The sequence below is a fragment of the Pararge aegeria genome, chromosome 21 (genome assembly GCF_905163445.1).
Source record: "Pararge aegeria chromosome 21, ilParAegt1.1, whole genome shotgun sequence".
Lineage (NCBI taxonomy): Eukaryota > Metazoa > Arthropoda > Insecta > Lepidoptera > Nymphalidae > Pararge > Pararge aegeria.
This window is the reverse complement of record NC_053200.1, coordinates 9250453-9276127: the sequence shown is the minus strand read 5'-3', so window position 1 is coordinate 9276127 and position 25675 is coordinate 9250453. Positions and strand designations below refer to the sequence as shown.

The 25675-nt window shown below is 35.5% G+C and overlaps 1 protein-coding gene across 1 annotated transcript in view; it reads left to right on the top strand.

Moving 5' to 3' along the window:
- LOC120633335 overlaps nt 1–25675 on the top strand; it is a 58099-nt gene that overhangs the window by 28768 nt on the left and 3656 nt on the right. Inside the window, exons 2-9 of the mRNA XM_039903527.1 lie at nt 7299–7643; nt 8069–8218; nt 10439–10549; nt 11635–11768; nt 24142–24286; nt 24820–25088; nt 25155–25283; nt 25372–25662. Of these exons, the coding sequence (XP_039759461.1) occupies nt 7526–7643; nt 8069–8218; nt 10439–10549; nt 11635–11768; nt 24142–24286; nt 24820–25088; nt 25155–25283; nt 25372–25662 (1347 nt within the window). The 5' untranslated portion in view covers nt 7299–7525. The remainder of the gene's footprint in view (nt 1–7298; nt 7644–8068; nt 8219–10438; nt 10550–11634; nt 11769–24141; nt 24287–24819; nt 25089–25154; nt 25284–25371; nt 25663–25675) is intronic.

The following is a 25675-nucleotide window of genomic DNA, read 5'->3' as shown; positions in this document are numbered from 1 at the left end:
ATCGCTTAGCACCACGTCTTTGGCAGTAGGGTGACACAGCCGAAGCCTCTCAGAAGAAGAGAAGCCAGAGCAAATTTAGTATACCTATACAAATTTCCAAAATCCTGGAGATCATGATGGCAACTTATATGACACGTGTTATCAAACGGCATGCAATCTGTATGCAACATTTTGCCAAGATTGGTTTACCTGTTAAGCCATGCATAAGTAACAAAGCTGCAAAGGCTGTATTTTAAATCCAACCATAATGTTATCCAACCCTAATTAATATACCAGGTCAAAAATAAATGAATTCAGAGATCGTCCCATGTTAAAAAAAATACTAACAAGTAACAAGACTAGGTATAGAATACGATTTATTTATTAGATCGACTTTAGCAAAGTAGATTATTGACAGCCGATTGGCGCAGTGGGAAGTGACCCTGCTGTCTGAGTCCAAGGCCGTGGAAAATGTTTGTGTGATAAACATGAATGTTTTTCAGTGTCTGGGTATTATAAGTATTTATGTATATTATTCATAAAATAATATTCAACAGCTATCTTAGTACCCATAACACAAGCTACGCTTACTTTGGAGCTATACGGCGATGTGTGTATTGTCGCAGTATATTTATTTAAGTATACATTTTTTAATTTTTATTATATAACAACACGTAACTCTACTTATTGCGCCGCCATAAATTAGGCAGTAGTTATCAACCAGGTTAAAAATCAATTTATACAGTGACCAGACGATAATATTGCCGGATTAAAAAGATCGATCTTACGACAACATGACTTCAAGTTCTAGTCCCACCCTAGCGCAACGGTAGCTCTGTAAATTCAAGTAGGAGATTTTGGGTTCGATTTCCGGTCTGGCTCTGGTCTGGCCTGGTGGGAGGCTTCGGCCGTGGCTAGTTACCACACTACCGACAAACACGTGCCGCTAAGCGATTTAGTTGTCAGAAAACATTGAACTCGGTAAATATATTATTAAAATTTGCTAAAAGTATGATTTATATGTCAATTTTAACAAAATAGTTCCTTCGTCTTTCCTTAAGTCAAAGGTTGTCTGGAAGAGATCGCTTTAGAGATAAGACCGCCTTTGCACGCTCTATTTTATATTCTAAGTTTCTTGTGTATAAGTGTTAACTTTTTATAAAATGTGTGTGTGCAATAAAGTTTTCAAACAAACAAATAAAGTAGGTTAGTATTTGAAACTCCTGACTCGACTTATTGCTTCAAAACCGGCAAAAATTAAGCAGCGAGTAGTCAACGGCCAGGTCAAAAATCAATGTATACAGTGACCAGATGACATTATAGGCGGATTGAAAAGATCAATCTTACGACAACGGAGATTCAAATTAAGCATCATTGCATAATTTTCTACTTAATCAATTTTGTTTAAATGTTTTTTACTCTGTTCTACTGTCGATAGGTAGGTAAATAATTTATGATCAACATCATCAAAGTTTTAAAGCCCTGGGTGGGCATTAAATTCAAATTCAAAATTCAAATTTATTTGAAGCCGTCCTATCTTACGGCCGACTGGCGCAGTGGGCAGCGACCCTGCTTTCTGAGTCCAAGGCCGTGGGTTCGATTCCCACAACTGGAAAATGTTTGTGTGATGAGCAAAAGTGTTTTTCAGTGTCTGGGTGTTTATATGTATTTTCTAAGTATTTATTTATATATAATTCCTAAAAATAATTATCAGTCATCTTAGTACCCATAACACAAGCTACGCTTACTTTGGGGCTAGGTGGCGATGTGTGTATTGTCGTAATATATTTATTTATTTATTTATTTATCAGCACTTTTGAAACGTCAAATTAGTCTGTTTGTAGTGACTATGCTAAAAGCGGACCGTATGGTTCTAGAAGAAGCCGACAAGAAAATCAGCAGTTGCTCTTTTATAATCATGTACAGTTTAAATATGTTTATATTGTGAGAGATGAAAGCGGAGTGACTTTCAAGTACTTTTGTTAATAAAAAATTCATCAATTGTATAAAAACACGATTAAGTTAATGTCTTTGAATACTTTGTTCAGACACAACTAAGTCTAAATATAATACCTATTACGTTCTAATTCGGGTAGCTACCCAAATCCGCGAAAGATTTCTTTTTTGATTCCCGACAGGCGTAATTTGGGAATTTATAAGTTTAGATTTTTCTCTGGTTTGGTAGAAACCGATTAGGGGTATAACTACTATACCTCCTAATAGGTTAGCCCGCTACCATCTTAGACTGCATCATCACTTATCACCAGGTGAGATTGCAGTCAATGGCTAACTTGTAGTGGCATAACGTAAAGGGATGAGTCAAGGCTAATTTATGTATGATTCTAGTAAGTCGAGGGTTTATATCTACTTTTTGTATATAAGGGCAATAATTTTTTATCCCTACTAATATTATAAATGTAAATGTAAGTTTGTTTGTTACGCTTTCACGCAAAAACTACTTAACCGATCCTCATGAAACTTTGTACACATATTCTTGCAAGTGTTAGAAGTAATATAGGATACTTTTTATCCCGACATTAAGCTCGGTTCCTTTAGAAGAGGGGATGAAAGTGTTTGACGATTTATACCATAACTCCGACAAAATATAACCAATTTAAATAATTATTTTTGTACTATAGAGGTTATAATATGTGTTTAATATTGTCCAAAGCGGACAGCAGCAAACCCGTCATTCAAGGCTTAGCGATACTGAGTATTTTAATATTTTTTAGTACTACAACTAAATTTAATGCCACATCAAGAAACAAAATCAAACGCAGACGAAGTCGCGGGCAACAGCTAGTAAATAAATAATTATAAATATAGGTATTTTTGAGCTATTATAAGTGGCAAACTCTTTCGGAAGCCGGAGATCTTACACGAATTAATATGGCTTGACACTACATAGGTACTCTGAATCCCTCTTTCCTATGAAAGCCTTACAGCTGCTAGATGGTCGTGCGGATAACACCCGTGACCGTCTAATTATGTGTTTTGTATGAAGACGAGCAGTTGCCAACTTCGCGGGAAGTTACCGAATCGGGCAGCTGTGCCCAGCAATGGAACGTTAATAATTTAAGTAACCGAACATCATTTGTCGTCTGTTAGAAAAGTAGCTAATGTGAAAAGCCGAATTGATTTTATGACAAATACAACCATTGATATAATATGTTACTTTTGTATTTGTAAGCGTACCTACTGTTTTATTCAGTCAGCTTACAAATTCGATAATAAGTAAGTATAAGTAAGTAGAGTAGTTATAAGTTCCCGTGCCTTATAAGAACTACTTTCGCCAAAGGTTGTCTGGGAGAAATCGCTTTAGCGATAAGACCGCCTTTGAACACCTACATTTTTTATTTGTCAATGTGTTTTTATTTGTATTTTTTTTTTGTGTGTGCAATAAAGAATTTAATAATAATAATAATAATAGAATAGTAAAGTATATATATAAGTATATATATATAAGTAGTACTGTAAGTTCAGTGAAAAGAATAAGATATTCCAACTCAATCGCTTTGTAAAAAAATTCTTAGACACCGCGATATAAAAGAGAATAACTTATGATAGTAAAGCTCATAAACATGATAAAAGCATAAAAACAAGCCAACAAAGCTGATCAATTGACAGTTAACAGCGAGCGTCTGATACAAAGGTAAAGGTTAACTTAGATGCCTTACGCCTATTAACACTTTATGGACGGCCAAAGGTTATCGATACCACACGCACAGTAGGTTGGTACATTATTTACACCATGCCAGATGCGTCAGGTTTATCAGCTCCACGACTTTCCCAGCGCACTGACACTAAGATATAGATAAGTTTTGTCTTCTTATATTTATTGCAATTACTTACCTTTCCTTTTATTGTTTACATTTTTAGTTATTTTATTATGTTTTATAAATATAACCTAAAATAGACGATGTAAAACTAAATAAAATCAGGAACGTCTTCAAAACCACCGCAGCGAGGCACAGTTCCTAAGATGCTGGCAGCATTGCCCCTTTGGATGGCTAGACTCGATAACCCTTTTTGATAATTCTTTATATTGATCTTTATAGATAATTAAAAAAAAAGTTTTTCAATTTTTTTATGTATTTAACTACTACACACTTTATTGTAAATGTAATTTCAACTATGATTTTTTGTTTGTTTGTTTCTTTGAAAACTTTATTGCACATTTTATACAAAGCAAACACAGAAGAAACTTAGAATAGAAAATGGGGCGTGAAAAGGTGGTTCTTTTATTTAAACGCCTGTTCTAGTTTTTTTTACAAATTATATAAGTTTTTAGCTGTCTTCGAAAACTATCTAGGAAACGATTTTAAACTATTTAGTTAACTTTTTCCTTTTAAAGTTTAGATATCTCAATAAAATATTATATCTTCTTATATGTTTCAACGAATTGTCTCATTTTATAAAATTTACACTTCTAAAAAAAAATTAAAAATCATGTTTTTTAAGACCTGAAGAGCTTTAAACCCGATAAAAGATCAACTTAAAAAGTAAAATTGTATCTAAATACAAAGCTTCACACAAAACGTTAGGTAGCTATTCATTCTGAGATAATCGACATATAAAAACACAGATATATATATTATGTAGGTATAGGTATATTAATACTAGAAATATCATTAGTATAATTAATAGCCACACCATTAATTTCTATGAGCGCTCTTCCATTATCCACTTGGACAGCTTCGTATCTTAGATGAGAAAGCAGGCAAGCGATTTATTTTCCTCTGGGCCAGCGTATTCCCCTTCGCCTAAATGGTGGGAGACGACCCTTGCCGTCGTAATGGGTTGATATGAGGATGATGATGACGCTGCTCCGATAGGTGGGCTTTAGCGTCTTTTTATCATGATACTAGCTGCACCCGCGGTGTTTATGAACTCCTTTGGTTGCTTTGTTAGGACGTAAAGGAAAAATAAAATTAAAAAACGAAATTTGGTGTAAAAATAAGAATGCCACTGAATGTAAACCACCCTTTGGTTTACAATGTTGCTATGCGTTCTTTCAATGAACTCTATGCCAAAAATCAAGTTGTTCGATTGCTTTGATAGGGCCGGGCGTTGAGGAAGGACAAATTAACAAAAACACTCTTTCGCAATTATAGAGGATAGTATTGATTTACGTCTATATATATATATTTTTTTTTTTTAAGTGTTTGACTGCAATCACACCTGGTGGTAAGTGATGATGCAGCCTAAGATGAAGTGCGCTTGCCTAGAAGATGCCTATTCACTCTTAATTTGAAGGTACCCAGATTATAGGTATCGGGGAAGACGGAAGATGGGTGGGCATTCCAGGCCTTTGCGGTGCAGATCAGAAAGGAAGAAGTAAAACGCTTCGTACGTATTGATGGTATTTCAACAACGTAACGGTGCAGATTCTTTCGGTACCTCGCAGTTCGATGGTAGAAAGGAGATGGTTTGACCAAATCGAATAGCTCCTGAGCACACTCTCCGAAATGTATATATAAACTAAAACCGATGGTCCAAAGTCTTCAGTTAATATGGTACAAAATAGTTTGGGACTCAGCTTCTGGATGATCATGTGCCAGAATTATTTAGGAAAAATTTGAAACCTCACGGAGAGATTAATAGGAAATATAGCATTTATGATACTTTAATAAGGAAGCTTGAGGTATATAAATGTACACAACACACCTGTTACTCAGTCTGCCTCATAAATCCACCCCCGTCCCTCTCTCTATGTCGACGTTATATCGTGCTGGAAGCGCAGAGAAATTCATCGTCTGAAAATTTCGGCTAACCTGGGAATCGAATCCAGCACACCAGCGGATACGTAGTGGTACTGAACTAAAGGCAGCTATGACTAACCAATAGGTTACGAACTTTGATCAATAATAAATTATTGATTGAAAGATTATAGTCATTTGAACGTTTGATTTTAACAGATGGATTCGCTATAATTTTTACTTGGTTTAAAGGTGAAATAGATAAAATCTTAGTATCGATGTCAAGTATATACTTACAACAGGTTGGGTGATATATCGAAGATGGCATGAATATTTATAATAAATATTACGAATTCGAAAGTAGCATAACGTTTTCACTCGCGAATGGGCAATGGCTATTATTAAAGCAACGGCCAATTTAATAATTCCGACACTTAAGTAGGAAATGATAATTATTTTTTTTTTTAAATTATTCGTTGAACCTAATTGGTATTGGCTTAGTTGAAGGAAATAATTTTAAAGGTAGAATTATCAAGATAAAGCAAATTGAATTTAAAATCGGGTAGGTAATTAGGTTTAGTCTGTTTCTTTAGGTATTACTATGGAGGGTAGAGGTAAGGAGAGTCATCTGTGTATATGAAAAAGTGTCGTCAAAATGTATTAAATTAGGATGGCGCCACATTTGCATCAGGGTAACTCTTAAAAGAAGCGCCAAATATAAATATTGTTAGAGTAGGCTTGAAAAATAAACAAGGAAGTATGGAGATACAAGGAAGTAAGGTTATATTTACCACAATATTTTGTACAACGTAAGTTGTTGAAATTCTCAATAATTAACTACTTTAGTCGATAATGACATTAAATTTTTTAACTCGGCATACTTCAATTCATCTACGATTGCTACATTCATACCATATCCTGTGCATCCACCAGCGCCATTGTGGAGGATTTTTGATCTGTTATTTAGCGCATACACTGGACACTTTTTCAACTTTTCTCCCATATAAGATGACTCTCCTTACCTCTACCCTCCATAGGTATTACCTAAAGAATCATAGACTAAACCTCTATCATTCAAAGAACGTTGCTACTACATAAATAAAGGATAAAATAAACCTCTTTAAATTTAAAATTTCTAAAAACTAAAAACAAAAGCCCTTGTATATATTTATATTAGGTACTTATGTGTCTACAAGATCATATGAAATCTTTCTTGCATCACATCATTGCGTTGTTTTTTTATCTGTGAGTCAATGTCTACTGCTTTTAACGTACAGCTACTACCTAGGTAATTATTGAAATGAAAAATTTTTGGTACATTGCTACTTCTCCCAACACTGAAACATTAAGTAAATCAATACCTAGGTACCAATACTTAGAAATGCCAACGGTCATAAAATAATCAATAGGTATTGAATAAAATAGGTTTACTGATCCAAGACACACCAAAGCGCCATCCTTAAAAACGAAATACCTAGGTAGTTTATAAAGAATAATATCATAAAATTTATTAAATAATCAACTAAGCATCAGTCCTAAAATAAGCATACAAGTACAATCTACATTTATTATAACCTTGTTAATCAACATCAATTAGAAATTGTTTTTTTTTTGTTTCAGACGCCTGTGGTGTAACGAACGAGATTTAGGACTCCGCCAGAAACATTTATATTATTGAACAAAAATGTCTACAACATTGAAAAAATTAGCAATAAAAGGAAAACAATACGAGCTTTATCTAAAATGTTTACTATAACTGAACATGAAAATGACGACAGCTGGTTAACAATGACAAAATAACTTGGTCAGAAGCTCACTGTTCACGTAATACAAGAGTTTGACAAAAGATGGCGTTAGTGGTACTTCTTATCATAGCAACCTTTGCAAGTAGTTCTGCAGTGAGTGGAGAGATGGCGTTGGCAAATATAACAAGATTTGCCACTGGCGATTTATTTTCTCTAGTTGGTAAGTAAAGAAGAAATTTTAATTAACTTTGAATGCGAGAAGATAGGTATTTTTAAAGAGTTTATTTTCGATGCTTCCTTTAAAAATGCTTAGTGGTACCTAAATGGTTATTACTACAGTTAAGACAGGTAAAAATAGCAAAATAAAAAGGACCTATAATATAGGTACGGGTTGTTGTTATCCGAGACTTCAAAAGAGTTTTTTTTTTTTGTTTCCGAGATAAGAATTAACATGTCCATCTCTAAATTAGGTACTGTAAATGTGCCAAATTGCCGTGTCTAGCTTCTTGAATGCGTGTTTGGTGTTTTTTTCTTTATCGTGACGCATTTTCGTTTCATCAATTTTCAAATAAAAACGTATGTAAAGAAGTCTCATGTCGAATATCATAGAAGTTAGGCTTTTTTTTCATAACGTTTATTTTACAGGAACAGACTGTGGCTTGACTCGGTGCATGGAGGTGTCTCATGGAACTGCTTTGGCCGCCATGGCGAGCGGAGACGGATGCGGTTGCCATTGCAGGAAGGAAACGCCTGCCTTCAGGGAGGATCGCAGGATATGCGTCAATAATATTGACGGTTTGTGTTTGACGGTTTCTTCTTCTTCTTCTACAGATATTTTGTCATTTAAAAACCCACACCCACAAGGTCTTTGTACGCGTTTATTACGGTTTTTTTTTTACAAATTCCGTGGGCACCGTTATGTTTTCCTGGTATATAAAGAAGTCTATGCTACTCCCCACCCTTCCAACTAACTCTATGCCAAAATTCAAGACAATCGGTGGCTTAGTTAGTGAGCAAAGTGAATGCAAACAAACAAACATACTTTCGCATATAAAATACTAACATGGATGTATGAATTCTTCATTATTGTCTATGTTACACCTAAATACCTACAATAATAAATACAAACTGCGATACAATAGTAAAAGCATCTTTCTTTGTTGAAAACCCTAATATCAAGGTCTAGGCAATTATCTTTAAACTATCTAAGTACACAAATAATTATTAGTACGACTTAATACTCAATTGCTTATACAGTCCACGCCATGTTCAAAATACAAAATGAATTGAGTTCAAAATTCGTGACCCCCACATTGTGATGTCAACCTCGTCCCAAATGTAACGTGTAATTATTATTCTAGCTCATGTTTTATTAATCACCCACAATTGCACAAGCACTTTCGACTTTCCTACGCTCTTGAATCTTGAACGAGACGCCCAAAGAGTAACTAACGGCTGAAATGATTGTCGCATTTTAATATAATGCAGAATTCATCTAGAAAGTGGAGGATCTGTGACGCAATTTTATTATAATATTACTTGCACTGTTATATAATGTTTATTTTGCCTAATTTGAGCTGTGCCGTATACAAAAATGGATTTAAACCTCTTTTATTTCATTAGCATACGGCTAATGAAATAAAAGGGGTTTAAATCCTTTTTTTTTATTGGTGTACGGAATCACAGAGAGAGTAACATAATATGAACTGAATATAATTTTAGTGCACCTTTGAATAATTCGGTTATGAAAGTTTATAGTTTTTTTAGTGATTCTCTGAAATTATCGTATTATTTATATTTATATATATTTAGGATTCAAATAGTGTGTAACTTTAAGGTAACTCTAAGAACAAAGAATTATAAATATCATTCATTGTTCCTAGACGGTACCTATAAAAGTATCTTAAATAAAACTATTTTTAATCAATCGATTAATAGTTAAGATAAATTACTTGTTATCGTAATTATCTCATTTATCTGCCTGGTATACGAAATGATAAAAACACCTAAGTATATAGTAGAAGTAGAGTTTTATGTGACAAAACTCGTCAGGGGAGTATTATCGCCATGTTTATTTCTGTTTTCCGTTCTGAAGGTTGCGGTTGCCGTTGTAACACCGACGCTTCAGGTACCTATATTGTAGGCACTGGCGTTCCTAGGGTCTTAAATTTGTGCAAGCCCAGTTACCTAAAGGACAAATTTAACTCGTCATGATCTCTAAGTCACCATTCTTGTTGTGCTAAATGACAAACAATATCAACAAATCTTCAAAAACACTACGATTAAGGTCAGCACGCGAATTATGATTGGAAATTTCGATTGATAATTGGTTGGATAAAGTAGATTCTATGAGCTGTTTGCCAAAATTAAAAAAGTAATCACAGAACTGACGGCTAATTGGCGCAGTGGGCAGTGACCCTGCTTTCTGAGTCCAACGCTGTGGGTTCGATTCCCATAACTGGTAAATGTTTGTGTGATGAGCATGAATGTTTTTCAGTGTCTGGATGTTTATCTGTATATTATAAGTATTTATGTATATTATTCATAAAAATATTCAACCCTAGTATTCAAACTTAGTACCCATAACACAAGTTACGCTTACTTTGGGACTAGATGGCGATGTGTGCTTTGTCGTAGTATATATATTTCTGTGAATTCTGGTAATTATTTTGCTAATTTCATTTCGGGATAGTCGAGAAAAATTTAAAAGAGATATTTATTGTAACGCAAGCCCGGCTTTTCTGCTTATATGGTAGTACCGCCACCGATTGTAGGCACACAGAGCGGCATATTGTAGGTCGTTCCTTCCATGGTCTGCGAAGTGCTGTCTGTTTATGCTTATGTGATGGTTTTGCACTTATAAGAGACATCTGTTTAGTTCGAAAATTATTGCTGAAAACAAAATTCTTTATTAGTCATATCCATAAGTGTAAAAATTTCGAGTGAAACTCAAGTAATTCAAGTTTTATGTACACAAGAAGGGAGAAGCAAAATTTTCTTTTTTTTGTTTTGCAGAATGTCCGATGGCAAGTTTTGGTCGAGGAGCGACGAAGCCGCAAATACCTTTCGTCTTCCTACCTCTGAAAGGGCAGATCATTTACCCTTCCAAGGAAATCATTTTCACTGGTAAATCTTTATTATTATTGTGAACACCCGACGCAAAAAAGACGTGGTGTTTTAAGTTGAACGCGTCTGCGTGCGTGTGTATGTGTTCGTATCTGTCTGTGTTTTGTTTTGTGTTTAAAAGGTGAATTAGTCGGGAGTGTTCTTATGTTTGATGAAACTTCGCGGTCAGTTGTCAATGTCTGTCTGTGGCATCGTATTGCCCAAACGGATGAACCGATTTTGATTGTGTTTTTTACGTTGAAAAGTGAATTTGTCGGGAGTATTTTTATGTTTGATGAAATCGGTCTCTGATATCCGCCGGGCCGGCAAGACTTCGCGGTCAATTGTCAATGTAACCTACTCAAATAATATTTTATTACTATTGTTTTATTGATAACTTTTTGGCATTGAATTAAGAACATACGTAATCTTCATTCAGCCATTATTGTATGCAGTGCATTGTGTCCAATAACAGGGAATGCGCCCCGCGCACGTCTCACTTTACACCCGCGGAACATTCCGCGGTGGTGAACGCATTTTTAGGTGAACGCTTAGAACATTAGAGGTAAAATAATTACTGTCATCATTATAATAGTTACATCTCATCGGCTAAATGGTATGAAGTGACTAACCGTTTGTTCGAGAAACAATTCTAAAGTGGAGTGGTTTTGAATGCTTCAAGATTAGTCGTGTACACGGTTTCTGTATGTTCTTAACTCTGTGCCTTTCTGATCATTTCGTGGTAATATTAATAATGAGCTTAAATATACTTAACTGACCACAGGCCCCTTCTCATAGGATTTCTCCTAGTTTTAGAACATAAACCCACCATGCTGTTTCAAAGCGTTTGCTTTGACGATCATTATCAAATGTTGGTTATTTGACTTAACTTACTTTTTGCTTTTGGACCAAATAGGATGGACACCGCTAATCATCTAACCTTCTGAGATTTTATGATAGCAAAACCCAACTTTTGGCCTGACCAGAGAAGCGAACCCGGACCTCGTGATCTACAGTTAGCATGTTGCTAACCACTGGACAAACGAAGCAAAAAAACTAACAATCATGTTAAATTATATTTCCATCAAAAATTTTCTCTCTTCTAGATGTAGAAGATGCCATCTGCGCTGTGACCAGTGCACAGTACCTGTCCCCATCAGGCTGGGTGACTCTTAGAGATCTAGTCGACAACGATGTACCTTTCGGACTTTACCGTGACGAAGGCAGCACTTATTTGCAGGTGAGATTCAAAGCAATCACTATTATAATTATATTATCGACAGCCGAGTGGCGCAGTGGGCAGTGACCCTGCTTTCCGCGTCCAAGGCTGTGGGTTCGATTCCCACAACTGGAAAAGTGTTTGTGTGATGAACATGAATGTTTTTCAGTGTCTGGGTGTTTATATGTATATTATAAGTATTAATGTGTATTATATTCATACAAATATCAGCTATCCTAGTACCCATAACACAAGCTACGCTTACTTTGGGGCTAGATGGCGATGTGTGTCTTGTCGTAGTATATTTATTTATTTATTTATTTATTTATAATTTTATCACTATTATATTACACTGTGTATCTTAATAAGTTTATGATATATGTACGTTTTTATTTTCAAGTTTATATAAATATATGTTACTTTAGTTTATTATTATTATTGTTGTGGATTTATTTAGTTAGTTTTTTTTTTTAAACTAAGCTTAAAATGTGGTCAGTAGATGGCTACGTATTTCCGTGGTGTTACCTGGTACAAGGTGCCAACTGAAAATCAGCGCTGTATGCTCCCACTGGCGCATGCAGCACAATGCTGAGCTGGCACCTTTTTTCTAGGTTGTGCCACACATAACATGTGGTGTTGTGAATATTGTAATGTGTGGCGCAATGTAAAAAATAAATGTTTCTTTCTTTCTTTCTTCTTTCTTTCAATCAGTGGCGTGCACTTCATACATCACAAAAGCACAGTATAAGAGGGGGATTTTTGCCGTTTTACGCAATTTTCCCGCAGTATGCATACCCTGGTTAGAAACCCAGTGCACGTCACTGAGAGCAATATCAGTGTTATCAGCCTATAATAATGCCGAGTTTTCCACGATTAGGTTCAAACAACCCGCAATTTTGTTGAAATGAACAAGGAGTATTTTTTCAAAAAATATAAAGATAATATTCGTACGAAATATATCTAAATATTATATAAGTATGTGCTCCCCAAAACAAATGTTACGTATTTGCGAAAAGTACTTATGCTTGTTGTATAAAAACTTTGATATTTACCATTCATGGTAAAATAAATAGACGGAAATATTTTTAAAAATAGGTTAAGTTTTTGGTAATTAAGTAAGGCGTATTATAATTAACGAATATTTTTGTGACAGTTCTGAGTTAGTGTCTAAAGTTTAAAATTTTAAGTGTCATAGTAATTTTCAATATAAACTCTAAATATGTAAGAAAAATGCACGCCAGAAAGTGGCAAACTGTTGGAACTATTACCACTTACAACACCAGAAAAATGTTCACAGTTAAAGCAATAAAATTTATTCTATTGTATTCAACATAATATACTGAGTACTAAAGCTGTTATAGCCTATAGGTTATAGCTTCGGCCTGGTATAGGGGTGGCCGAGTTCGATCCCCAGCACCTGTAAGTTTTAGTAGTTACGAGTAAGTCCGGTTTTTTTTAATTTAAGGAATTCAAAATATAGCACTTTCTTCAACGGTGAAGGAAAACGTCTTGAGGAAACCTGCATCCCTGAGAGTTTCCCATAACGTTCTCAAACGTATATGAACTCTACCAGTCCGCACTTTGGTGGACTACTTACTGCCTTAGCCCTCCTTATTCTGAGCGAAGACTCAGGCCCTCCTGAAAGCCTTAGTCCTAACCACAATGCTATCACTGCTTCACTATACTTCATCATACGGGGCACGCGTGAAGTCCCCGTTCTCCCACAGTGAGAAGGGGTTAAGGCCGTAGTCTCTCAGTACAGTTATTATGTATTATTATTATTAATTTGATCACGTATGGATCCCTACGAGCACAAACCTCACCATCTCATCGCCCGCTGAGTGATTCTTATCTCTCAGCATAAACATATATTATGTGCATATGCATATTAATATACAATTTAAATAATATTAAATTTTGCAAATGCTTCGCCACCCAGACTGTTCATAAACGAACATCAAGCTTATTTGGATTGTTTTTAATATTAGGGCTGAGTTCTTATCAAAATAAGGCACTTATCTTCACATATTTATTGATCATATTATAAAGGGAATAGGTAATTAAGGTGTATCTGTTATTAAGGCTTATGAAGCGAAGGTTCAGGTAAAATTTTAAAAAAGAGAACAGGCGCACATAATCGTAAGCGATTTGGATACGCAACGAACACAGCTTTCATACTTTCTGGAAACGACAAATTATAAGAGAACCTCGATGTTGAAAATATCAACGATATTTTTGATACGAACATAGTTCGCCTAAATAACAAAACTAAAGTTAATTAACAGTATTGAAGATGTTCAGCGTTTTAAAAACACAATGTACTTATTTTTAAAGTTGTTTATTTAATGTTTAAGAGTAAAATTGTCCATTATGTAGGATTCAAAAAATATTGTGCTTTCCAAGATAATTCTTAATATTAAAAATTCTTTATTTTAATTGAATAATATTCCTCTCAAAATATATTCTATAGTGTAGTGTTAGTGTGCATTTTTATAATACAATTTTAATTGTCAATGTTTATTATTTTATGAAATGTTTAAGAAAGTATTTATATATCTCAATTGTTACATTTATTAGGGCTATGGTTAGTTACTTTATCTTGATAATTATTTTGGTTAAACACGTTAAGTAAGACGAAACATCATGTTGTGATTGCTGAAAGTTTAAGTCCTATTTTAATAAAACAGTCCGACACCTCAAGCCAGTGCGTCAGCCCATATGACACTCTCATTCTGACACAGAACAATCACGTCCTTTATAATCCAGTAAATCAAATTACGACCGCAATGTGGCCTAATTAGGTAACACACACGCAATGCCTGAACAGCATCTTAACCGGTGAAGATGAGGTCCGAACATAATTCCTTACAGGGTCAGGTCATCCGAACATAATTCCTAAAAAGCTACTATCGTCCACAACAGCGACCTAAGCCGAGGACCAAGCCCTCATTCCCGACCAATATCATCGAACCCTTGGGCTTAACTCCTGACGAGCTCTCGAGCCCAGGTGGTGTCATTCCTTCTGAAATTAAAATATTATATTAAACTATTTTATATATATTAAAATATTTTATATCCGTGACCGGCGATGTCGAATTCATAACGCGGTTGTTGTTTTCGTCAGAGTCGTAAAACGTTTATTGGTGATCGGCAGCGGGTGTTACTGTTCACTTGACGAGGAAACTTCGTACTGTAATGATTTCTGAAGTTGAAATCTTAACGGTGGCCGTTTCGGCCGCACGCATTCTTCTCAGGAATTTCTGCTATCACACACTTAGCTATAATTATTTATTTAAAATGATTTGTTAATATTGTAGGTACTATATTCGATATTTAATTAGTATTTTGCCGACCTCCTTGGCGCAGTGCGCGTCTTATAAATGGGAATTATTCTGGTATCGTCTGGTGGGAGGCCTTTAGGCCGTAGCTAGTTACCATTAAAGTTAAAGATGCGCCTCCAAGCGATTTAGCGATCCGAGGTCGCTCAGAAACCGAGACGGGTTAGCCCGCTACCATCTTATACTGCATCATGACTTACTGGTAAGATTGCAGTCAAGGGTTAACATTATTTTGCATTTTTTTTTTGTAGTAATAATTGATGATGGCCCATCTGATTGCAAGTGAGAAACCATCGCCCATAAAAACAACATTGCTTCGCAAGGCATGCAAGGAAAACGTCCTGCAAATTGCCGACCTTTGTCCATCAACCTAGCTCGTAGGTTTGTCTCATGTGCCTGAAATAGCACCGGCAATCATACCTTTCAGGTCGGAATACAGCATTGCAAAAAAGCTGCTAGGCAGCAGAAATAACACACAAAAAGCTGTGACACAAAAAGCTTTACTACTACTAAGTTTTCATCCATTCTATTCCATCACAAGACCAATGAGTGACTTTCATTAGGTACTAATGTTCACAGTCAAAGTCAAAAATATCTTTATTCAAGTAGGCCCACAGGTGGCACTTTTGATGCGTACATAAGAACCACACGGTAGTGAGATGATGGCGATAACCACATTCGTAAACTTAAAACTAAAGCTACGAGGGTTCCAAACGCGTCCTGGTCTAAGAAGAAGCCCACAACAAACTTAGCCGGGTGTTTTTTTTTTGTTATCACCATCTCACAATGTCATTTTAAATTATTAGAAGAGCAACCTGGTTAGAGCAATAATTTACACCCAAGCTTTTTTATCGTTTACGTAGTCCTTTATACTATAATAGGACTTTTCTATAAGCTTACGTTTAATACAAACTTTGAACTTTTTAAGAGACATCTCCGTATGTCTATATCTCATGTTCGTATCCATTCTAATAATATAAATGCGAGAGTAGTATATATAGCTTATATACAATGTGTAAATAAAAACCGAAATAATACTTCACAGGCTTTAGAGGTACATTATGTCCGAGACTTGTCTGTGAAACCGGAAACCTATTAGTTTTCGAGTATACCACTGCCATAGTTTTTACTGAAAGAAATCAGATACAGCCCTAACATCACATGCAAAATTAAAATCATGTGATCCTGTAACTTTATTAAGCGTCGCGTAGTGTAGGTTCTATGTGCGTGTCGGTCATTTATCTTCAATAGGGTTGTAAATTGTCATATATAAACACTTAGAATGTTTTGAATTCGTTTGTATTGAAAAATAAATGTGCTTCTTTTGATTTCATATTTTTACAGGGTGATCACTTATAATATATACTTATGCGTCCTTTAACATTATTTCGTAATTCGGTTACACGTTGTATATAGTTTGAATCCAGGAGGTAGACATAGCATACCAAGGGACATACTTTATTATTTCAAAGTGAACCGCCTTATACAAGAATTTTTACTTATCAGCAGAGTTTTTGAATATCGTTATCTTAAATATTTTATAATGCTTGAAAACAATAAACTACGGAAAGGAGTAAATCCCGCTGCGTAAAGCAGTTAAAAGACACTTAAACCGATCATGGCTTATTAAGAGAACATTTTTAAAGTAATTAATTATTTTATTACCATTAAGAACAATATAATTAAAAATGAATGCACCGGTAAAAATGCAACGCAAATAATATGTGAAATACATTTACAAATAATTTAATACTACCATTGTTAGTATAGATTTAATGTTAGCCCTTGACTAATATATTTACAAAATATTAATACCATATAAAGCTCTACATAAACTCGTACCAGCGCGCAGCGTCACGTCTTTATCGATAGAGAGGGAACTAGCCACGGCTGAACCCTCCCGCCAGATCGGAGAAGTTTCGCAAATAAATAATTCCTAAATTTTCCCAGCTAGAGATTGGGCGCAATTATGAGAAATGTTAATTTGGGCCTCATAAGAACGCTCACTGCACTCATCGGACGATAGAGTGAACTATACTGGCGCCAATCAAATTGGCAGAAATGAGTAGATCCATAGACGAACTAGAGTTACCGACCTTTTTTTTTTCTCGTGGGGAAATCCTCATGGATACCACTACACAGGTGCTATGATGTTATGCCGGACTCTTACCGACTAAAAACCCACGGTGTTCCAACTTGTCGCCTGGTCACTGGTGACTGAGTCACGGGCAGCGCCGGATTAAGCACGTAGCAAGAGTAGCAATTGCTACGGGCCCCGCGCGAAAGAGGGCCCCGCATATTTAATACCACTCATCTCTGACTGACTGACTGACTTAAAGACACGCACGCGCGCACGCGCCGACGCACACGCCCACGCACACGCACACGCCCACGCATACGCACACGCCCACGCACACGCCCACGCACACGCCCACGCATACGCCCACACAGACACCGCCTATAGTAATTTACTACACTATTAATTACCCACAAAATTGTAACCTATAGATAGGAAATACCAATTTAGGATACGTATTGAGAATTGAATTGTATCTTTACTACTTTATACTTAACAACCCATAGCAGAACAAGGATTCTTTTAAAGAATTTGCTATGGGCGCCGCGCTTGCTTAATCAGGCACTGGTCATGGGAACATTTTCGCACACAACCGCAATCCAGCCAGCGTCACCCACCGAGGCAGGCAATATCAATAACCTCTAAACACCTTGGAAGGCACACAAAGAAAGAGTTACCGATCTAGCTAAACGTGTCGCGAAGCTAATGTGGTATTTAATGGGTGGGGCACATAGCTCGGAGACCCGCACCTGTAAACAACCCGTTGATCGATCCCCTACGAGGTGAAGAGGCTGGAAACAAGTCGCCCAGGACCGTGGATTTTAGAAACCACCAAAAATAGTCCAGCAGTGCACTCCAATCGGTTGATGCGATGATGATAAGGATACGAAAACGTTCCAACCCACTAAATATGGCTAATAAGAAAATACGCACATACGAGTAGATTACGGTCTTGGAGTAAAATTGGAGTCATTGGAGTGAATAACACCGCCCAATTATATTACTTTTATAAGGTGATAAGATTATGATGACGTAGGTAATAATTATATGAACTCGTGTCATGAAGATTACCTGTTTCTTAAATATTTGTATCGCCTTTAACCTCAAGATAAAATAATACGAAGAAAAAAGCAGCAAAAACAAAACTTGTAAAAAACCGAGTCTCGCAACCCAGTGCTTCTACCGTAAAAAGTTGTGAGATCCATGTCGGTTAGTTTATTAAGAGCCTACTTAAGCGACCTTCTTTCTTAAGTTATTGCGTAGGTAATTAGCTAACATAACAACACCATATAGTGACAATATAAATGTTAAAACTCTTTTATGTTTTAAATGAAATAGATTGACTTGGCCATCGCATGAAAACAATGTTTCTCACACGCAATACTCGTACATATTAAATTATAGATTGTTTAGTTCAGTTTAGACCGACGGGAAGCGTAAAGCCGCGGCGCGGACAAGTCACCTCCGCCCGCCGTGTTTATGATTGTTCATTATTTCCTGTTTATCCTTGGAGTTTTTCAAGTAAGTTAAGCTATTTACATTTAAAAAAAAATCAGTAGTATTTTGTGTTTTCGAAAATTTACTTTGTACAATTTTAAAAAGTTTGCGTGGTAAGAATGTGTGCCTTGTGTGGTTGTGCTTGTTTTGTAAGCAATTTTATAATTCATATAAGATGAGGTATATTTTTTTAGGATATAACCTGTTTTTACCGTTATATTATTATCCAATAAAGTTGTACCTAATTAAACAATCTATTCGTAGCTTGCAAACACGTAGACTCTAATTAACGGATCCTTATCGATTTTTTTGTTTGACTTAGATTTTATGACACTATTAAATACACATCATAGATATTCAATACTAAATTGGAACAGGTACTAAAGTGTGCTTGAATTTTATAGCTCTCGTTTCATACAAGCTATTATGATGTTAATCAATTCTTGCTGCAGCTATGGTAATGTCCCTAAAGGGTAGAAGAATCCCGCGACCGTGGTGACTAAAGATTCGTTATTTATTTAATTATTTTAAGAGTTTACAAAAAGAGAAACACTTAAATACCTTAAACTGGCAGCCAGCTAGGACATATCATTAATAGGTGGCACAAATTAAATCTTGCTTTTTATAAAAGCAAGATTTAATTTGTGTCATAATATTACTGGAATAATAAGTACATCAGTAAGCGCTTGAGAATTGATGGCAGTGGCCTGCATAGAGGGTATGTACAGGGTATGCAAATGATATAAAATGAAGAAAATGTCCAGTACGAGTTATAAAAACTTTAGGGTAGGCTTTTAATAACTCTTACAGTTACTTAAACTTAAAGCCTATCCTTAAGTTTTTCATAACTCTTAATACCCTGCATACCCTGTGCATACCCTCTATGCACGCCACTGATTGATGGATACCACCGAGGCCATAACTAGTAAGCCGCGGTTATACCGGACCGACCAAAACCCCACGATGTTCCAACTCGTTGCCTGGTGGCTGAGTTGCAGGATTAGATTCGTTGTGGTGGACCCTTTTCAGAGGGAAATAGAGTAAATGCCCCCCCATTCAAATTTCAGCCCATTTGACCCATCTCCAGCGGGCGACAGATGTACTAGCGTGTATCCTAACACACAGAGGTTCTCATCAAGAGGGTACCCAACTCCTGCGGCAAATTGGTTGAGAGTCAACGTCTCAACCTATCCGCCACCTCCTCTCGTGAAATCATCATTAACAGCTTCATTGTTGGACTATAAGCTTCTCTCAACGGGATGGTTTGTCCAATAATTACCACTCTTAGCAGACAGGTTGGTAATCGCAGAAGTTGGAAGTAGTATCACATAGGTCATTTCTTCCCGTTCTCCGTTTTGTTTACATAGTCGCCTCACCCACGGAAAGGTGAGGGTTGGTGACAAATTTATTTTGATCTGGCTTCACCATACGGCCCAAATCACGTCGCTAAATCGCGTCCTCACAAAGGAAGACCGCATCCATTCCGAATTCTAACTTGCCTATGCCTTCCTTTTCTAAGTCTAGTTCATTCCAGTCCAGTACCTTTTCATTTTTAAATTGTCATAAACCTACCTCTACATAAGTGACTTTTTATTATATTTACTCTGTATGTGAACCTATACAATGACTTATATTTGACCCGGTTAATCTGTCTAATATACTATCCATTGGTAATAAAATAAAGAAAATTAAATTAATTGTCTGACATCCTATAACTAGTATAAACGGCGCGGTGCGACGGCGGTATCAATTCAATCAATAGCAGTAGTTTCTGGCATAAAGAAGTTGCAGGCATTCTCGGTATAATTTATAACATAAAATACCCCACGGGGTTAATAATATGATAGTTATTATATTATTATAGCTATGTTTATGTAAATAATGGACTACTATGTTTTTGTAAATAAAATGATGCGAGAAAAGAGAGCCAAAAATCGGAGCTATAGTAAAAACTGGATTCGAAATTACCCAAAGCTGATAATATTATACATCTTTAATTATTGTGATCAGGTTCTCTCAATTTTATAGCTTGTTAATATGCAGGAATATAAAAATTATGAGTTGTGAAATTTTTCAAGTTTCTGTTGTTAATATGATTTTGATTAATACAAATTTATGGCAGATTATTATAAAATCTTGTCTGCTAAAAAGTTGTTAGAACAATAATCAGACGGCCGATTGGCGCAGTTTGCAGCGACCCTGCTTTCTGAGTCCAAGGCCGTGGGTTGATTCCCACAACTGGAAAATGTTTGTGTGATGAGCATAAATGTTTTTCAGTGTCTGGGTGTTTATATGTATATTCTAAGTATTTATGTATATAATTCATAAAAAATATTTATCAGTCATCTTAGTACCCATAACACAAGCTATGCTTACTTTGGGCCTAGGTGGCGATGTGTGTATTTATTTATTTATTTAATTTGAGTCACAAAATCTTTTATTCCTGAGGAGGTTCCAACTCGGGCTGGTCAGTTTGAAAAATATGCCAAGACCGTAACAACATGTTTATCTTCAAATTTAAGAAGACCTGTTGTGCTAACCTCATAATATAACGTGGAATAAGGTTAATACGAAGAAGAAAGTTACAGTATGTTAGCCGCATAATCTAATAAGTCTGTAAAGCAAAAATCTGTTGTAAGTGAAGTTTTTTTTCGTGTAGTAATCAACAGACCAAGCAATTGGCCCACCTGATGGTAAGTCGGAAAAAAACATCATCTCATCCGTATTATAGCCTCCTCCTTTTTGCAGAAATACTTTAAAAATGATTGAGATCCTAGATAAACTCATTAGTTCATACACACTGTCACACATGTAAATTTTACTCATTAGTTAGAGCATCGAGAGAGAGAGTATATACATGATGTCAATAATAAATTAACTATGCGTGCGTAAAACAAAGAAAACATGTATTATGTCGTCTTGTCATGTCTACCCAATATGATGTGTTCCATCCTAACTAAGAGAAATCTAGAAAGAACGGCATAAGATATAGATAAGTATGCAAATGTGAGGCATAGGTAATTTTATTAAACACAATGACAAAAACGAAACGAACGAACGAGTAGAATCGCGATAAATGTGGGTGTATCCGTCGATTGCTATAAGTGAAATGTCCACCACACACCGATCCGTATTGGAGTAGCATGGTGGGTCTATAAAACTTTCCCTCCTATGAGAGAGGAGACCTGTGAACATGAGTGGAAAAATAATTGTCTGATAATGGTGATGACGATGATGAAATGTTAATAGGTGACCTAACTTTAAGCACGGGGTCATTGGGGAATTAACTATCCCCCAGTAACCCGTGAGTTAACGTTACTTACTCAGTGCCGCTACTAGATCATCCCCGTAAAAGCAAAAGTAAAGCGGCCCTCACAATTTTGTCGGCTTTTGGTAAACAGTCATACATAGACAAAAAACTACCTACGGCATGTAGGTAGTTTTTTTTAACTTTTATAAAGGACCTATGCCTTCATAAATCATACAATGTTTAGGCGTAACTTAAAACGTTTAGGACCGCACGCGTCGACACCTATCCGATTTACAACATTTTTCATGCTACCCAAAAAGATTTTCCAATCTGTTCCTGAGATTAGCGCGTTCCACCAAACAAACTTTTCAGATTTATAATATTAGTAAAAATAATTAAAACTGCTCCTAATACTAGATTGCAATTGGGAATGTTTACACGGTTTGTTACATTTATGGCATTTATTTTCTATAGGTACATTATAATGAGAGATAGTAAGATGAAAGAATAGATAGGATAGTAAAGATTAACTTATCTTTAACAGTTTCAATTTCAATTTAAGTGTCAAAAAATTTAAAGTAGAACTGCGAACTCCTGAGTTATTACATGTACATTCAGTCGGAAGTCGGGGTGTCGGCTTTGAAAAGCGAGCCTCAGATTTAGGTGTTGATAATCGCGGAGGCGACAAAGGAGCAATTTGTTAAATCTTTCCAAATATTCAGCGGTTAAATTGAACATGTTGATGCGTAGCGTTGATAGTATGGTGAATTTGGGGTCCTGTGATTTTGATTTTGAGTAACCTGGCGAATTTAGGGTGTTGTGATTTTGATTTTGAGTAATCTGGCGAATTTAGGGTTCTGTGATTTTGATTTTGAGTAACCCGGCGTATTCAGAGTTCTATGAATTTTAGTCATTTTAAAAATCAATGGACGCAACTGGATATAGATATATTTTTGTACGGAATTCTGGTTTCAAAAATCTTTTTCCAGTCGTCCCGCGGCTCCCTGCGATTCGTTTGATGTCGCCTGTCCACCTACAACCATCTGATTACCAATGATTTTGAATAACCTGGTAAATAAAGAGTCGTTTGATTTTGGTTTTGAGTATCCTAATGAATTAAGGTTGGCACTGTGATTTAGATTTTGAGTATTATGTACACGTAATGCCCGACAGATTAGAAAATTGCAACAATATAAACCTTTAACAGGTAAATAGACAAAAAATTTGTAAGCTTTTGTAATTCTTTAGATAATATAATTTCACTCAATGCAAATAAATCCTGCAAAGCAAACAAAAAGTCGATCACTTACGTTACTTTAACACAAACATGGTAGTTAACAGAAATAAGTTACAAATTTAAACAATTGCAACTGACAAATAATTATGTGTATTATATTACATGGAATAGTATATTCCAGAGCAAAAAAAATCCAGTAGGCACTTATTTACTAAATACATAAAATTGAAGTCACATAACAATTATCCTTAGATATATTACGTTGAGGTTCGATTCCCGCTTGACCAAATTTTATACGTGTAGGTACATTTAACGAATGTTTCAAGAATTTGAGCATCACCACGATGCAAATTAATCTTGTGTCCGCTATTTCGGAGCTGTGACATTCTTTGTATTCCAATAATTCCAACGTGTGGCAAAACCATTTCATGTATTTATAAAATAAAAAAATAAGAAATATTATTCTCAATCAATTATTTAGTCATATTTTTTGAGAAAGATATTTTCACCCTAAATTTATTAATTTATTTTTATATTTACTTTGTTCTTAAATTTTGACGGCCGATTGGCGCAGTGGGCGACCCTGCTTTCTGAGCCCAAGGCCGTGGTTTCGATTCCCACAACTGGAAAATGTTTGAGTGACGAACATGAATGTTTTTCAGTGTCTGGGTGTTTATATGTATATTATAAGTATTTTATGTATATTACCTATTCATAAAAATATTCATCAGTCATCTTAGTACCCATAACACAAGCTATGCTTACTTTGGGGCTAGATGGCGATGTGTGTATTGTCTTAGTATATTTATTATTTATTTAATTAATTATAACTGTGAAATATAAAAATAAAAGATACAAACACAATTTAATAATACACAGGGTTTTTAACTAATGATGATAGTTATAAAAAGTTACTCCAATGATGTCATAGTACAATACTTCTTCTTTTCCTCAGTTAGATATATTTCTTACTGGTTTAAAACATCTTTTAACAGTGGCGAGGTTCTCCGAGTCTTCACACGCGACTCGAAGGGCGTCTTGTGGCAGTCCACGTTTTGTGCTCAGCCCCAAAACCTGCGCATCTTGCGGCTTCGTGTGCCGCTTTCCGTATTGCTGGAATAACTCGCCAAACTTTACTAGGTAAAAAATACCATCATTTTTATGTTAAAGTCAAAACATATCTTTCTTTACCAAATAGAAGGTAAAAAGATCACCCATAAAAAGATATGCATATCTTTTCCAATTTAAACTTAAAAGAAAAGCTACGATAGCCCCAAATATTTTTTTTCCATCGAAATCAAGCGATTAATTTGATTAGATTTGTTAATTAGTTTTTATCTTTAACACCCGCCACAAAAACGACGGAGTTTTATAAGTTTGTCGTGTCTATTTTTGTGTGTGTGCGTGTGTGTGTATGGGTGTGGTTATCAGTGAAATACCTATTATGTGATGTACCTATTTTGATTTTGTTATTTATTTGAAAGATCGTCGCTCTAAGATGGCGGACTACTGATTTTTTCACAACTCCCTGGTATCAAATGAAAGAAGTAGAATTCTATCCACTACAACTAATCTATGCGAACTATAATTTTTTATTTTGTGTCGGGGGTTTTTTAATTTTTTTTATTACTTAACACAACATAACCTGTTAAAGAATATAAAACTCATTTCAGATGTTAGGTCGATACCATTTCATGCTGGAGAAACCGTCACAACCGAGCCAGCCGCTCAAAGTCAGGGTCTCAGCGTTCTGGAGTCTCTTGCTATTGGCGTCTGCGTCTTGATGATTGTCTTCGTGTACGCAGCTGGCATTATCTTCTACATTCACTATAAACAAAAACAGAGAAGAAAAACAAAAGACCCAGAGTTGAATCATTCTCACACCAGTCAATCAACAGACAATGTATCTACGATTGATTCACGTCTGGGCATGGATAGTATGGTAAGTATGAAAAAGGATAACACTTTTTTCTTACATTGCAGAAGAAATAATAATTGTTTGTTTCAGAGAATGAAAACTAATCCATTAATGTCTTTGGAAAGTGCAAGAAGTGATTACACAAATGATGCAGGCTTATCCGATGTTAGTGAGCATACCGAAGATACATTTGATTCTTCATCTGTTAATACACAACCGGTAATTTAAACTTATATAACAGTCTAGCTATAAATTAACGGATATATATCTTATATGGCGTAATATTCCTATTAAAAAATTATTACAGTTTCAGGATCGAAGTTCTAATATCATATCTGCTTTAGTACATACGAGACGTAAAAAGCCACCTAGACCATCTATTAGAAGCAATTCAACACCAGAGCGAGTTAATGAACGAATTCAAAGACGTTCTGCTTCACCGGAAATCGAAAAAGCTCCACATTCAGATTTATCAATACTTCACTGTAGCATAGAAAACAATGAATCGGAGAATTTACCACCCCCATCTGAAGGGGAACCTGTTATAAGAAGAAAATTATATTTTAATCCAGTGTTCTTTGAAATAGAACATTTAAAGGTAAGGCGTAAAT